The 17,543-nt window shown below is 38.7% G+C and overlaps 1 protein-coding gene across 2 annotated transcripts in view; it reads right to left on the bottom strand.

Annotated features, from left to right (window-relative positions):
* LOC121928214 (guanine nucleotide exchange factor VAV3-like) overlaps positions 1 to 17,228 on the bottom strand; it is a 64,437-nt gene extending 47,209 nt beyond the window's left edge. Inside the window, exons 1-2 of one of the 2 annotated variants that reach the window (XM_042462621.1) lie at positions 17,210 to 17,228; positions 17,056 to 17,101 (exon numbers count right to left, since the gene is read on the bottom strand). In XM_042462621.1, coding sequence (XP_042318555.1) covers positions 17,056 to 17,065 — 10 coding nt within the window. In that variant the 5' untranslated portion in view covers positions 17,066 to 17,101; positions 17,210 to 17,228. The other variant, XM_042462620.1, reaches the window with a different exon arrangement.
* Positions 17,229 to 17,543: the final 315 nt, after the last annotated feature.

Below are 17,543 nucleotides of genomic sequence, written 5' to 3'. Positions count from 1 at the left end.
TATTATTATTATTATTATTATTATTATTATTATTATTATTATTATTATTATTCATACCCAGCTCCCTAAGTCTCTCCTCCTAAGGCATGGTTTCCAGACCTTTCACCATTTTGGTCACCCTCCCCTGGACATGCTCCAACTTTTCAACATCCTTTTGAATTGTGATGCCCAGAACTAGATGCAGTACTCCAGGTGAGGTCTGACCAGAGCAGAATAAAGTAATACTATTACTTCCTTCAGTCTACAAGACTTATGCAAACTCTATAAATTTCATAAGGTTTTACTATATTAAGCAAGGTATATTCAAGAGGCAGTTTTGCCACTTCCTTCCACTGAAATATAGCCGACAGTACCTGGTATTCAATGGAAGTCTCCCATCCAAGTTTTAACCAGATCAGAGAGGATCTGGTGCCTATGTGGGTATTTAGGCACAGAGGTTAATTTTAAAAGAACTATTAGCACAACAGAAAAGAGCATAACTCTCCTTTATTCCATTAAAAAAAAACCCTTTTCAGAAAATATTTTATAGTACTGAGCTGGCAACTGTATATTTGTTGTTGTTGTTGTTGTTGTTGTTGTTGTGTGCCTTCAAGTGGTTTCCAACTTATGGTGACTCTAAGGCGGGCTCTATCATGAGATTTTCTTTGCAAGATACGTGTATTCAGAAGAGCTTTGCCACTGTCTTCCCCTGAGGCTGAGATCATTATGATAGGTGTCTAATTTTCCTTCCTGAAGAAAGCAACAAGGAATTTTAGAAGTGTTCTTCTTGCTGCAACAAAGTTTTTGAAAGCTGCTGTTTTTGATTACTATTTGTAGTTCAGTACTTTGTGCAAAAATTGCATGTGCAAAAAATACTGTTTTTTGTCAAAACCATGTGCTAATTTTTTAATGAAATAAGTCCTGAAGTGCAGAGTTTTGTCAGTCTAAAGATTTCTTCTCATCAGGGTTGCTCAACATGTATTTGACCATTTTTTGAATATTTTTTAAAATATTCTTCTCATCTTTTACTTTGTGAATAGAATGTTGGATTAGACAGGCCTTTGGTATGAGCCATCATGCCTCTTCATATGGTCTTATGTAAGGCATCTATTTGTAATGTGGAACATTTAGAGTATATTTCCCTTTTCTTTATTTTTAAATTTTATTTATTTCATTTATAGCCCACTCTTCTCCAAAAATAGGACCCAAAGCCTATATGTAAGTTAGAACTAGTTAAAAAAATGTGTGACACAAAAATTAAGAGCACACCTACTGTACATCCTTCTAACCCAATCAGCTAAAGGCTGGTGGTCTGGTTAAATACATAGTACAAGACCGTTTCTGATTAAAAGTTTGTGTATAGAAAACATAAGTAATCCTCCTTGTATCATATTAAATCCGGGTTGTGAAAAGTGTTCTACAGATTTATTATGCTGGTTCTGCTCAGTTATAATGTGTATCAAAATATGTTTCACCTTCAAACCCAATGAACATCCATTCTCCATTCTCAAAATATGTTAAAATCTCTAACGTAAATGGAATATTTCTGACTCATGCACTGCCTGTTCACTCAAGGTTTCAGCATATACTGACATTTGGAAATTGCCTGTATTGATTACAGATACAGAACCAGTGTTTCTGGAAGTAAAATACATTATTCATTATTTTTAAAGGTTTTTTTAGGTGGGGGGGTGGAGACACATCAGCTTCATCATGTTAACAAGCAGCCAACGTATACTACTTTAGTAGAGACAGGAACTGGATATAAACTGTGGTATGGTGACAAATTTAATGGACCTTTTCACTTATTTCTTCTGATTGGGATTTTTTTTTATTTAGCCATCCTTCTCTATATTAATGCAAGGTTCCAGCAAATATTAGATGCAAAGGAAAAGGGAAATGGATTCCAGCAGCACTTTTGAGAGTTAACTGGTTTATTTCAGCATGACCTTTTGTGGAGATCCAGCCACTTCTAAGATGGATTTAAATGGACCAATATTCATGAAAGCTCATGCTGAAATAAACCAGTTAGTCTCCAAGGTGCTGCTAGTTTGCTGCCTTTTCTCTACTTTCCCATTTCATGCTGGAACAGAGTAACATACCAATTTTTTTGAAATGAGTGAAAATATAAAATTGGTAAATACACAGCTAAATACCGAGTCTGTAATGTTGAGGTGGGGGGAACCCATATTATATCATTTGTAATATCTTTTTTTTTTTTCAAATGCTCTAACTTAAATGCTATTGAAGGTGCTACTAGTTTGTTTATTCCAGCCACTAAAGGAATGCATGTGAATCTGGTATGTTAATCGCTTGTTCATATACTCTGCATCTACACTGCAGAATTAACACAATTTGACAACACTTTAATTTATAATGTCTTGGCAGTTTAAACTAAACAAAATATTTTAAGAGAATATATGGAAATAAATATTCATTCAAATATTGTATTACTGAAATATGAACTTTGAGATGAATTGTTTTACAAATTTGCAGATTAACAGTGAACTAGAAAGGAATAGAATGGAAACCAAGATAAAATGTGTGTTAAGAGTTATTAAACAGAAGAGGATACATTCATCCAACCCTATTTCTAAGTACTGTATGACTTGGACTTCAGACTGTGAACTATTATTTACGAGAGGTTAATGGTTCATGAAAGACTACATATGACACAACCCCACTTTACAAGAGACTGTTTTATCTACCACTGAAGGCTACTAACCTCATTAAGCACCATGTCAGTATAGAAACTATGAAAGCTAGGAGAGAAAAATTAGTGAACATCATGGAACTTGTATCTATTCAAACTAAAGCTTACAGCTGGCAGGGTGAAAGGTTACATTCCACAAGTAAGAGAGACTTGAGTCTTTATAATCATTCCCCACCATAAATCTAAAAGGAGTAACTAGGTAGGCACCAGCTCAGCAGATGACGCATCAACTGGTTGCTACTTTGGAGTATGTTTAAGATTAAGGAAGTCCATTTTTGAAACATAGGCCCCAGACAGACAGGTGAAAAAGCCAGCTTCCACATGGCTTGGGGGCGTGGTGTTTAGATGACACATGCTCCTAACCCACACCAAAGCCATGCAGAAGATATGCCCAGGCTGTCTAAAGCATGCCAAATCTGGCCCAGGAAGGAACAGATCTTTTTCACTCCTTGCCACAATCCATTTGGGACCGTGGTGAAGGCCAGATTGGGGCCATGTGCGTATGGTTGCCCTGTGCAAATGGCAGCAGCGCAGCCCCAATCCAATCTTTTTGGGCAGTCAATTTCACCCCTTAGTGACTACCTCACAGTTTATCAGGTCTGTATTACATATACATGTATATATGCTATGACACTTAAAAGTACATTCTGGGCATATTCTGTGGCATGGTTGATATTTGAGACCTCTGTGTGGGAAGTTTCACTGAAAGTTTACTTAAGCCTTGGAGCTCAGAAGGAAGAGTTATATAACAATTGTTTGAAGAGCTTTATAGTATATAATTTTGTGGCTTTCCAGTAGGAGTAAGCAAAAGCAGAAGGGGAGAGGGTCAGTTGTGGGAAATGAACAAAATACAGTGGTGCCTCGGGTTACAAAATTAATTCGTTCCGCCATTCCTTTCGTAACCCGAAAATTTCGTAACCTGGAAAGCCTATAGCTGCACTTTGCAGCATTTGAATTTCGCGCCGAAATGAATTTCGTAACCCGAAAAATATTTCATAACCCGAAACAGTTTTTGCCAATCCAACTTTTTCGTATCCCGGAAATTTCGTAACCCGATCATTTCGTATCCCGAGGCACCACTGTATGGCCAATTCCAACATGTTTTTGTGACTGTGTGTGGGGTTTTTTTAATAGTTTGCTGTATGTTTTTCACTCATTTTTAATTGGCAGATCTGGTTTGAGGCCACAAAACACTTCCACACCAGTTGCATGCAGCATTTACTCACTCCTGCTTTATAACTTCTCAGACAGATTGCCTAAAAGCTGATTCTATAAGGATGTTGACAAAATTCCAATTCCCAATCCGTACATATTTAGTACTGGCCATACCAAACATTATATAATGATAAACTCATAGTATACACTTCACAGTAAACCTCTGGTTATGTTAGGTAAACCTCTGGTTATGTTAGGTAATGAATAATTATGTGCTTCTAAACAAGGGTATGCGTGATTCACATATGTACATGGAAATCTTCTGACAATGCCACCTCACCAACAGCATCCAAAGCAGCCATTGGTTGGTTGCTTAATCTTGTTTCTTCAGCCATCTTTCTTTATGTATCAGCTTTCTACATGTAGAACAATTTTGTACAGTCTGAAGTCTGAAACTATGGGAGGGGGTGATTACTACTTCATCTGCTGCTTCTGAGTGCAAGGACTACAAGAAAAGCTTTTTAAAAAGCAGAATGTGTGAAACAGTTGAAAGCATAAACACAATGTCAACACATTATCTGTGTAAATGTTTTTGGATGTTCCTCTAACACATGAACACATGATAGGATTAAGCAACATGAATTAAAAAGTGTATGGTTGTATTTGCATGGAGCCACACTGCTATCTACAAATCATTATCAATAACACATCTATTTTAGTAGAGAAAGAAGGAAAACAAAAAATGATTTTTAGCATATACGGATATTTGTTTTCTGCACATATTTTGAATCACATTTTTTATTCCATTAGAAGCATTTGCCAGATATTATATAGATATCTACTGCTGGTGTTAACACAACTGTGAGTTAAATGAAGATTTGGTCCTTGTGCCTTACCATCTCTTGTCAACTGCACTTATAAAATAACCTAAAGGATCTGTAGAGCTTCTATTCCAGAGAATTTGCTCTGCAGAAATTTAACTATTGTTGGTGATGCAAACATTAGGGGGAGGGGCTACATGTACTGATCTCTAAAATTAGAAACTACAGTTGACCCTTGTTATCTGCTGGTGTTTGGTTCCAGGACCTGCTGTGGCTAACAAAATCTGTGGATGCTCAAGTCCCATTAAATACAATGGCATAGCAAAATGGTGTCCCTTATATAAAATGGCAAAATCAAGGTTTGGAATTTATACTTTTAAAAAAATATTTTCAAGCCACAGATGCTTGAATTTGTGGATAAAAAATCCATGAATAAGGAGGGCCAACTGTAGATTGAATTCAGTGGAGATCAGGCATTCATTGAAAAGGGGATTGTTGTTGCATGTGCTTTCAAGTCATTTCCAACTTACAGACAGTGCAAGGCAGAACAGGGCAGGGCCCTCTCTCCCACCACCTGCCCCCAGTTCCTTCTTTGCAGCAGATGGAGACCAGTGCCTCCAAAGACCCCTTGGAGATGCTCTTGTCCCAGATCCTGCATATCCAGGGCACCCCCAGGAGTGCTGCCGGACCCTCTGGGACTATCTGGCCATCTGTGACCAGCCAACAGAGGAGGCCTGGGCAACCAGTGCCAGGAGACCCCCTCCTCCTCCTAGGGTTAGGGTTCCCAACGGACATGCAAGAATGCCTGCATGGGCTTCTGATGACCCCACTGAGCCCTTCTTGTTTTTAATATATTAGTATATTATTTTAGCATTTTAGCATTCTTATAGTGCTGTGTTTTATCATCTATTTTTATTATATATGTTTTTTTATTCCACCATTTAATGGAAAGGGTATTATAAATAAATATTGTGTATGAGTATGTGGAAAGAAGTATGAGTAGGTGGGAAAAACAATTGAAGAAGGTAAATTTAAGAGTTAAATGAGAGGTAGGAAGGAAGATAGGAAAGATATAAAAAGAAGGTTAGAGAAAAGAAAGGTGAAAAAGTGAGGAAAGCTGAGCGGAGGAAAGGAAGAATAAGACAGGTTAAAAACAAAAAGAAATTTAAATGGGAGATGGGAAGTACACAGATCTGAAATAATCTGAAAAAGATATAATTTAATATGAAGATGCATGTATATATGAAAAAGTCTATGTGTTTATGTTTGTAAAAGATTGTTTTGTCTTTTTTTATTCAGCAACAAAATTTATTTTAATAAATTTTAGGCATACTTATCATGGTGTTTTCTTGGCATGTTTTTTTCAGAGGTAGTTTGCCACTGACTTCTTCTGATGCTGAAAGGTCTTGCCCAAGGTCACTGAGGGTCCTTAGTCCTTAGGTCTGGAGCGTAGCTTTGGCGCAGCTTCTGGACTCTTAGAACGCATGCATCATTTAAACAGCATACCTCTAAAGTGACCCAAAGCAGCTTTATTTTGGCCTGTCTGGGCCTCAGTGGGTTTTCATGGCCAAGTGGTAATTCAAACACTGCTCTTCAGAGTCCTAGTCCAACATTCAAACAACTACATCACATTGGCTCTCTTGAAAAAAGGAATGGTTTATTATAACTGACATTTAGATAGCAGTTGCTTTGACACAGTCTTCTAGTGCTAGAACACAATTGAATAATGTCCATACAAAATGCTGAACTAGAATGTCCTATCTTATAATAGTCTACAAGCTGACCACTTACACATAATTTTGGTAGAACAGTCAACAGAACTCTGAGGTGTTTTAGCATTCCATTTTTAATTTCCCAATAACTATTGTTATTGTTGTTATTATTAGCATCATTGCCATTACTACTACCACTACTGCTCTTAATATTACAATGCTCACTCAAGAGAGCAAATGTGATGTAGTGATGTGAGTGCTGGACTAGGACTCAGGGAGACCAGACTTCAAATCCTCTTTCAGCCATGGAAACCCATTGGGTAACATATCATACTCGCTCAGTCACTAAACAAGGCAAAAGTAAACCCCTCTGAACAAATCTGCCAAAGAACCCCCATAACAGGTTCACCTTAGGGTTGCCATAAATCAGAAATGACTTGAAGGCACACTACTAAAACAACAAATAGTTCTTATCTAGCAAACAATTTTGTATTGAGGCTGCACTGGTAGCTACTTTTGTATAGATGCATAGCTCTTTTCCATGAGCATAGAGACCTCCAACACAGTGCCTCCACACCTTTTAAAAACCACGCCCCCTTTTTATAAACATAAAGGTCTCATGCTTCTGTTCACTGGCAAGTTAGTCAATATCTACAAGACTGTTTTCACATATAGGACTTTTTTTGCAAAAAGGAAAAAAATCATTTGGGTGGAAAGCAATGCTTTGCATGAATGACAACAATACTAGTTTTCTGCAGAGCAGAGTGTATTTTCCACAAAACAGGTCTGGTGCACAAAAAACAGGAAGAGGCCACAATTTTTTGCACAAAAATATTGCTTGCCTCAAAGGTCCCAAAATGCAAAAACTATACAAACCCTCTGGAATTTTTTTAAAAATAGATGTGCTATTATATATGAAAACAAAGTAAGTTAAGATTGATATCCTCAGCTGGCAAGTGGAAAACAGATCTGGGAGTGGGAATTAAACCTCCTCTCCTGCAACAGCAATCGTCCTTAAGATCATCGATTCCTCTCTGCTATTAGTGGCAGAGAGAGAAATACCTTGATTGGGAGCTGAAACACTTTGGCAGAATCATTGTCACTGCCACCACCAGATAATTTATTCACCCTGTTTTCTAATCAGCCTCTCTTTATAGAGACTATAAACAGCCTTCATATGTAAAGACTGGTGGCTACTAAGAACATGCTAGGTGTGGGGAGGGGAGGCAACAGAAGACATTTATTCATTACACTGAACCATGTATCATTAATAATGCAATATGTTATAATGGAATAGCAAATCATAAAAGTATGCTTTTAAAAAGGCATAAAATAAAATAAGCTTATTACCTTGGTCGTCTTATTTTAAAAACTGCCAAAATCTCCAATCAGAGTATGCCTTTATTACGACCAATAAAAATATACAAAATTGCGCACAAGCTTTTGAGATTCCCAGATATTTTTAATGGGTAAGATGTTACCGCACCCCACCCCAAAAAAATAAAGAGGAAAAGAAGGGGAAGATGGGTGATCCGATCTCGACTGAAGTCATAAGACCTGTTTTTAGACTGTACTAGATGCTAGGCAGATTTCTAGTTACCTTCAGGAACCCTGGAGGCTTGTAAATTAAAGGATTCTTCCCACAAAATAACTATGGGAAAGAAGCAATACACTTTCCTTACGTGTTCCAGAAGCCATCCATGTCCAGAACTGTTTGGAAACAGAATTGCACAATAGCTGATTTTCCCCCAATTTTGGAAATCTCAAGTTTGTCACCAACTTTAGAAGAAATATGCAGATTCCTTGATAGGAAGAGGAAAATATAAACATATGAAACAAGAAATATACAACTTTTATAAGAAATATTGCCTTGTTTCTTAGTTCTTCCTCTCTGTTTCCCACCTCTTTGTTTTGTTTTTAAAAATTGCCTAGTAAAGAGACATGGAGAACTGATATATTGCAGAGCTATACATTCCAATGTCGTTATTAGGGAAATACCTATATTAGGTCAACTCAGGTGTCTCAGAAATTTGCAAGTTTTTGAGTTTTGCTTCTCAATTACTCCTAAGGAAAATAACAACTTTTTTGCGTACAATTGAAATTTCTCTTGTGTCAGTTGAATGAGTTCCAGCCGGAACTGAATAGCCCTGCCTGGCATTGTGTAGATAGTCTCTAGATATTCTGAGATAGTCTCTAGATATTTTTCCATATATAGCTTTTATCTTATAGATAACTTACACATGATGCAATTAATGTGATAAATGCTATATAAAGCTACTACTATATGCAATGGTGGGAGGACATGAAGGCTACAGTCCTAATAAGATAAAGACCATACAATAGCTATGTTGGATTCAAGCCAAATTTTAGATTTTCAGTACCAAACAGCAACACCACGGAACTATTCACACTACACAATTTTAGAACTATGGCGATTTTCACACAGAGGCTTACAATTGTTAAATTGCTGGCAAAATGCTCCAGAAGCGTGAAGGTGTGGTAGCTAGTCGTGCTTCCGAAGTGTCACTGAAGCATACCCTCTCCTCTCCCATCAACAAGGCTTTCGCAGAGCAGCCATTTCTTCATAACGGAGGTTCCTGTTATTGAATAAATGGCTGTTCTGTGAACGTGTTGTTGATGGGAGAGGAGAGGGTGCGCTTCAAAAGCACGACTAGCTACCACACCCTCACACTTCTGGAGCATTTTGCCAGCAATTTAACAGTGATAAGCCTCTGTGTGAAAATCCCCTATGATTCCGATTTAATTACCATGGCAACTTCCTATGGAGTCCTGGAGTTTGGAGTTTGGTGAGATACTCAGTCCCTTTGGCTGTGAATTCTTAATACGCTTTCCTAAATGATAAATCCCAAAATTACATGAGAATCAAATAGAATCACAGAACTATCATTGTGCAGTGCCCTAAGAGATTACCTTGAAACCTTACTTAGAAAAAAAAAGGATAGCATTGTCGCCCTGCCAGGCCAGCCATTTCTGCAGTTGCTACCTGTGCAGGAGCAATACTGTTTGCCAACATCTGGAGACTAAGAACCCCAAGAAAATGCTGCAGTGCCAAGAATAACCTCCTTACAGCAATCTAACTCCTGAGGTAATGGGCTACAGAATGAAATTAGCTGAAACTCTTGCACCATTTGTCATCAAAGGCAGACCCATGTGGGAAAGCATTAAAGTAGTCTGGTTTCAAGTCCCTCTACCCAATAATTTTCCTTTTTTTAAGTAAAAAATCCCAGGTTTTTTATGAGGTGTGTTCTGTTTTAGAATGCTGTGAGCTGTATCCTTCATTTATACATGTAGACACAGCTGCACAACACATCAATATGTCACACTATTTGTTCCTATCAAATTTGATTCAAATTTCAACAGTCTTGTGAGATATGCAGGTCTACTGTCTAAGTGTAATCCAAAAGGGCCCATTCATTTATTTAAATAGTAACCTGAGAAATTAGTGGGAACAAAACAACATTTATAGCATTTCCCTGAAGTCACTAATAAATTCAGATACCATGTTAAAGATTAATCATACAGATTAAATATGGTTATGTAACATAAAGCTTTGTCTGTCCTAGACACATTGTTATGGGCATGACAAAACTCCTAACATGTTTACCACAAAGCCATTATCCAGGCAATCCAGTATGGCTGCCCTTGCCATTTGCATAGCGAGAAAAGAGTCATTATCTTATTGATAATTTTTTTTCTCATCGCCAGCCCAGCAATGAGCCATGTCACTCAGGTGGTACAACCACATGGCTCAGGTGACCAGCCTTGCAATGAAAGCCATAGCTCAGTGGCCAGCTGTCTGGCTGCCCTTTACTGCCACTGTCTCTGCAATGCAATCACAATGCTTCCTTTAGTCATGACAATGAGAGACAAGATGGCCTCAGAAATCTTGTGTTGCCACTGTTAAGACAGCAGCAGAGCCAGCAATCTTTGTACAGTACGTCTGGGATCCACATTTTTCACAGTGCTGTGAAGCATGGCGTGGAGGATCAAGATGGTCCAAAAAAATTCCAGGATTGCTTGTGCTGTTACCAATAATTGTTGTTATGGGCATTCAAGTTGTTTCCAACTTATGGCTTGTCTAAACCAAACTTATCATAGAGTTTTCTAAGGGCTGCAACTCATTCAAGATCACCCAGTCAGTGTTCATGGCCAAGCAGTTCAAATCCAGGTCTCCAGAATCATAGTCCAACATTCAAAACCAATAATATGACAGTCCAAACAAAAACAGAAACAAAAACAAACAAAAACTCTGGTAAGCATGGAAAAGAGAGGAGACATCTATCTCAGTCAAATGCTTTTTATTTTCCCAATGTAACAGAGCAATGAAGATCAAGGCCCTTCTGGAGTGCAATAAAAGCTCCCGTTACCTGGCCCTCCATATGAAACAAAAAGCAAAGATGTAACTGCACACTATATATTAAAAGTTAGCATGCAGTTTGGTCCCTGCTCTCTAGGACAGGATACAGCCACCATTCCGCAAAGTTTCTTCAGCAAGTAAGTTAATAAAGCAATATTCCCCCATGAAAGATATGATCATTTAGCCTTCAGTAGTTTTCTAAGGCTTCCTAGGTCTTTGTGGAAGCAATACTTTGAAGCAGCAGTTAAATTAATATTGAATTAAATGAATGAGTCAGCTTTTGGAGGAAAAAATCTCTTTTATGTTAAAACTTGGTATCAGTATCATCATCATTATAGCAATCATATTTCTGAGAATGATTCTAATAATTAAAAATAGCCATGATTATTTCCAAAAATTACTGAAAGGGGGCAAAACTGGATCATACTTTTGATTGGGAGACTTGAGCAAATTAATCTCCTTGAGCCTACTCTATCAACTAATTTACACATTCAACAAAATCACGTGACACTCTTTTTCTGAGAATGTGCCATATGAGGGCTTAAACCAGGGTCAAAAAATGACATTTTTCAAGAATGACAAAGAATAGCTGCCCCAGCTTCTGGAGACTTAGGGGATGGAAAGTTTAAAGATGATCCGCACAGGGAAAAAATCTCTTCAGTGACAGCACAAAACATATTTTTTGTTGGAGTCTAAATGACAACCTTCTCCACTAGGTCAAACATTTTTAAAATTCCAGTCATAGCTCTTAATCTTTTGATCTTTAAGGTGAGCTGGATTTCAGGAATGGCTGTATGTGTGACACAGTGGAGAACTGATATGGGAAACTCTCTGCAACGGAAAGAGGAACCACAAATAGATATAGAGAGGTAGAAGACACAAGGTTTTAAACCAACGCATCACAGTGAATTTAGCTGCTTTGACATGGATGTAATACAACTCCAAACAACTTTGAGAAACCCAACAGTTATTTATAAGACAGAAAAAAATGCCAGTTGTTTACATGAGACCCAAACAGAGCTTGAACAATTTACTTTTTGGACTGCAGGCCCAAGAATCACCAGGATGAGGATTCTGGGAGTCATAGTACAAAAAGTAATCAAGCCCACAGTAGGCCCTAAACCTGTAGGATTATTGTGCAAGCAGGCAGCATATTGGTCACCACCGTGTTGTGTTCACAGGAACATATTATGGAGGTGCATGGGAAAACCAGTTGTCCTTTACAGCGAGGGAAAGACCAGGTCTGCCAGCATCAATAGGCCAGAACAGGTGATTTGGTGCTATAAGACTGATCCACATTTAAGTAACAAGGGGATTCTACTTCAGCTGCTTTTCCTACCTCCTCCTTGCCCTACTGTGAAGTAGAAACAAACAGTATGTTAGAGGGGAAACAAGTCTGGAACTGCTTCAGTATGCCAGCCAGGCTCAGCCCAAGATATTACACTGCTCTGAACTGGAGGAAATGGCACCTTCTCCATGGTCTACCAATACAATACAATACAATACAGTACTTCATGGTGAAAATATTCCAATTACAAAGTCAGTAACATTTGCTACATTTTTACAAGATCCAGAAATTGCTGCCTGAAGCAGTCCTAAGCCAACTATTATTAATTGGGTTTGATATTCCATTGAGCTGTCAGATTTCAAGCCAAGCTCCTATAAACATAAAAATATTGATTGAGAATATTTTTTAAAAAAATACATTTTAATATTAGTAAAGGTATATTAGCAGATGCCTTTGAAGAAACCTGACCAAACTAGACCACTTCAACCCAGGCAAGTTATTATATACTTGACTATAAGTAAACCTTATGTATAGGGCAATGGCAGGTTTTGGGGTCAAAATTTTAGATTTTGATATGACCCATGGATACGCTGAGGGTAACACTTAGGGTCATGTAATGAAGGATGTAAAGGACGAAGCAAAGGAAAACAGTGCCAAAGCTCTTATAAAGGCATAGGTTGCAGGCATGAGACATGCTGGTTCTTGTCCTAAAACTCAGAGTGAATGCATTCTTTGGGGGAGAGGCACTGTAGCTGGCATAACTGCTACAGTTTAAATTATGCTTCCAAGCATTAAACAATGAGATTTGATGGAAAAAGTATATCAGATGGAGAAACCACAAAGCTAGTTAACTGCTGCTATTGAGTCATGTCACTTGGCATCTAGTTGGGCACACAAAAGATAACTTCTAACCTGCAGGGCTCAATATAATTAAGCGCAGCAACCTAACTGTTTGGTTTTAGGCTTGTTGGTTTTTGGTTTTTGCAAACCTTCTGAGCCAATTTCATTGTGGGACTTAAGCTACATGAATCATAGGAATAATGGCAGTTATAAAAACAAATTCTGGAACAGAACATAGGTTGCATCATGAATAATTATTGGCCTAGGCCTGTGCAGTCAGATTCCCGTTGTGCCCAGCAGCCTGAATTTAGTGAAGAGACAGCATTACCCTTTTGGCATTAGGCAATACAGTGGTACCCCGGGATACGAATTGATCGCGTTACGAAATTTCCGGGATACGAAAAAGTTAGATTGGAAAAAACTGTTCCGGGATACGATGTTTTTTCGGGTTACGAAATTTTTTTCGGCGCGAAATTCAGCGCTAACGGAAAAGCCTTTTCGGGTTGCGAAATGTATCGGGTTATGAACGGAGCGGCGGAACGAATTAATTTCGTAACCCGAGGTAGCACTGTAAAAGGGAAGAAAAACAGGCTGAAAAGAAAAAAGAATCATAGAATCATAGAGTTGAAAGAGACCACAAGGGTCAGCCAGTCCAACCCCATGCCATGCAGGAAATCACAATCAAAGCATCCCCAACAGATGGCCATCCAGCCTCTGTTTAAAGACCTCCAAGGAAGGAATTCCATTATACTCCGAGGAAAATTTTTCCACTAACAGCCCTTACTCTCAGGAAGTTCCTCCTAATGTTGAGGGTTAGGTTCTCAAAAAGTACAGCACAACTCTGTAAGCGAGACATACACTATTAGTAAAGCACTCAACAAAATACCAATTGGGTGATACTAAAGCTTCTGAAGAGGCAACCTTGATCTGGGTGGGCATAAATGAATAGGGAAATTGTGGATGTAATTTAGAGCTGGTGTTTCAAGAGCCCAACACAGGGCCCACATATCTGATTGTTATTCAAATCTGTCTGCTACATCTAAATATGACCGCTGCATCTCTTTGGCCAACCTTGGCACTGGTCTGAGAACCCACTTTTTAGAATTTAAGTGAAAACTTGGTCTATCACACCATGCAGTCTGGTTTCAGTGATACATACATAGGTCCAAAACACACTGCAGAAATAAATTAAATGCCCTGGCTGTGGTAGGGAATCCTAGGAATTGTAGTTTATTGTGACACCAGAGCTCTCTGACAGAGAAGTCTAAATGTTTCACAAAGCTACAGTTTCCAGACTTTCCTAGCATTAAGCCAGGGCAATTAAAGCAGCCTCTAACTGGATTATTTCTGCAGTGTGTTTTAGACCTAAGTTGGCTATTTTCTCCAGGACCCAGGAATCTTAGAGTGTAAATTTGTTTGAGTGACCCAATTTAACAAATATGATGCATTAGTTATGGAGTGGGGGAGCAGGAAAAGTTAGGCGTCCATCTCTCCACACAAATCTTATTCCCAACACCCTTGCTTTCCAACTGAAAATTGATGATTAGGGTTTTAGAACACAACCTGTCCACGTGGAGCTCAGATGAGATAATCATCCTTCATATCAGAATCTGTCTCTCTCTGTGCATGCACGCACACAGTTCCTTCCATATACACCCATGGCAACTATGAATTCAAAGTAGCAGCTTATTACTCATAATGAATTATTCAAAATTAGGAACACACAACTTAAAGTGCAATCTGAACACCTCAAGATTCCTGCTACTCTTAGCTCCCAGGAAGAACAGCAACTGTTGAGAAAAGGCAAGGCAGGCAATCTTGCAAGATTAGGCTCCAAGGTTAAAACTGGTTGCTGCACTGAAGCAGCAAACATTGAGGGAGGAGTTAATCAAAAGCCTGGAGGCTTCTTGAAATGTAAACAAAGTTTATGAGCACCACTTGTAAAAACAAAGCTCCAACATACACTGGGAGTTCAGATAGTCATATGACTATACCCTTGAAAATAATGTTAGGAAAGGGATTAGCAGGCCTGACAGGTTCTTTCAGCCTCTGCTGTAGAATGCAACGAGATTGAAAAGGTCCCCATCTTGTAAGACAATGTCCTGTTGCAGAAATTGTCTGAACTGAAAACTGGAAGTTCACTGCCACAACATTACATCTAGGAGCATTACACGAACAGCTAAGGCTGGAAAGAATATATCAAAATATTCAGAAAATGGTCAAAAATCATGTTTTTCAATTGTTGAGAAACCTTAATGAGAAGAATTCTGGATTGATGAGAATCCTCATAGTTCGGGACTCTGCACAAAATTTGCATGTGGTTGTTTTGTGCAGAAAACAGCATTTCTGCATGGAAAATATTTCAATGTAGAAACATTACTGTATATACTTATGTATAAGTCTAGAAATTTTGGTCAAAAAATTGACCCCAAAAATCTAAGTTGATTTATCCATGGGTCAATGTATCTTAACTCTTATTTAAAAGAAGGAACCATCCCCTGGCAAAAAGCAATCTGCCTTGGAAGCACTGGCCCCATCTACTCTCTCATCTATCCAATCTTAAAGTCTGCTGGAATTTTGTAAGTTCTTTGACAATGTTTTGTTTTGCTTCATCTTTTAGATCCTTTGTTAGGTTTTACCCTTGATTTATCCACAGGTCAGAGCAAAATCCATAATTTAGGTCCTAAACCTTGCTCTCGATTTATACATGAGGTCAACTTATAGTCGAGTATATATGATAATTCTTTCACAAAAAATGCAGTATTGGGGTATTTATTCTCTATAAAGTTTGTACATGGTTGATTTGCATAGAAAACAGCATTTTCTGCAAACAGCATTTTCTGTGCAGAAATTAATGTTAAATATTAACATGTTATTTTCCACACAGATAATACTGTTTTCTGCACAGACAAAGCTGTAATTAAGGATTTATTCTGCATAAAATTCACATGTGGTTGATTTGCATAAAAAGCAGCATTTTCTGTGCAGAAATTAATACAGTCCACCCTCCGAATCTGTGAGGAAGAGTGGCAGCGGCAGTGGCACGGGAAAGGAAGCGAAAGAAGAGGGGAAGGAAGGAAGGGGAGGAGTAAGAGAAAGTGGCAGTGATGAGGAGGTAAAATGAGGAAGAGGAAGGAAGGGGGAGGAGGAAGAGCGGTGGCAGGGTGGAAGGGGAGGAGGAGGAGAGAGGAGGAAGAACAGCAGCCGTGACAGGGAGTGGAAGACGACGAGGAGGGAGGAAGTGCCAGAGGAGGTGGTAGGGAGGGAGGCAGCTGCCTGCCACAGCAACGCGAGCTTGGGAGGCCAGAGTGGCAAAGTCCCATTGTCCCCAATGGTGGCCGCACCACCATTGAGGACAACAGAACTTCAGCATCCATGGGTTTTGGTATATATGGGGGGATCCGGAATAGATTCTCCCCCCCCCCCCCCGCGGATACCAATGGTTGACTGTATTTCTGCATTCAAATATTATTTCCTACACAAAAATATCCTATTTTCTGTACAGAAAAAAATGCTGTTTTCTGCACCAAATAACTACATGCAAATTGCCAATAGCTTTCAAAAACTCTGTGGCTTTAAAAGACTTTCTTGTAGCAGGGAAAAAAATGTTTCAAATTATACATCGCTTCCTTTGAGAAGAAACTTTGTGAAGAATTACATCTTTACTAATGGCCAGAACAAACACTGAGACAGTTTCATCACTGTAGTAAATAAGTGTGCCTAGTGCCAACTATGATGGAACAGATGTAGGACGTAAGCTGGCCATCATATGAGTTATATTAGTAATCCTACATACAGGAAACTACAACTACAGCAGTACCTAAAGACAACTTATCATTACTAGCATTACCATTACTAGCATTACCATTACTTAACCTACCATTACCATTACTTAAAATAAAGGTTCAAAACAACTGGGTAGGATATTGTGTCTTGTCGTGCCTGTCGCATCACACACAATAGTTTTATTAAATCAAAAGGCAAGCCAGCTCACATCTATGTATTCTGAAATGGCTTGAGAGTCAGATTCTTGGATTGACAGTACTGAGGTGTTGCAATCCCTCAGAGGAAAGAGATGGTGCAAATAAAAACCTAGCAGTGGAAGTCCAACCTGTTATTCTCCTGTACAAACTCAAAAGTTTTCATCCTCAAAAAAGGGTGAAACAAACCTGGATCCATGTGCCTGGAGCTCTTTCGAAGTCCATTCGGTCGTTTCTGTGTATTAGAAAGAGCACACATTAGGAGACCTGTTTTAAACCCCTCTCCAGTCCAATTATTGTCCACTTGCAAACACTACTCATGGTTGTACTTCTCACAGCTCACTTTGGAGAGCTTACTGCCAAAGGTCACTTCTTTGACTGTCAGGAAAAGTACCAGCAGTCCCTGCTCAAAACATATTGCTGCCTCAGGCAAAGTCCAAACAGTGCCTACGTCACTCCACTATTCTGAAGAATATTGCTGCAACATTCAGAAGCAAATTCCTGCCTACCTAACTCCCAGCACTGCCTGAAGCCAGCCACATCAGCCAGCTACATGACAAGGACAGCCTTGCCTTATAGATTTTGCAAAAAATCAATTGTTTCTGATATCTATTTGCATGTTTTGACATGTGTAAAATCACAGTACAGCAATTACAGATCAAGCTCACCACATGCAA

Source organism: Sceloporus undulatus, chromosome 4 (assembly GCF_019175285.1).
Source record: "Sceloporus undulatus isolate JIND9_A2432 ecotype Alabama chromosome 4, SceUnd_v1.1, whole genome shotgun sequence".
Lineage (NCBI taxonomy): Eukaryota > Metazoa > Chordata > Lepidosauria > Squamata > Phrynosomatidae > Sceloporus > Sceloporus undulatus.
The sequence above is the reverse complement of the archived record's forward strand: the minus strand, read 5'-3'. Positions and strand labels throughout refer to the sequence as shown.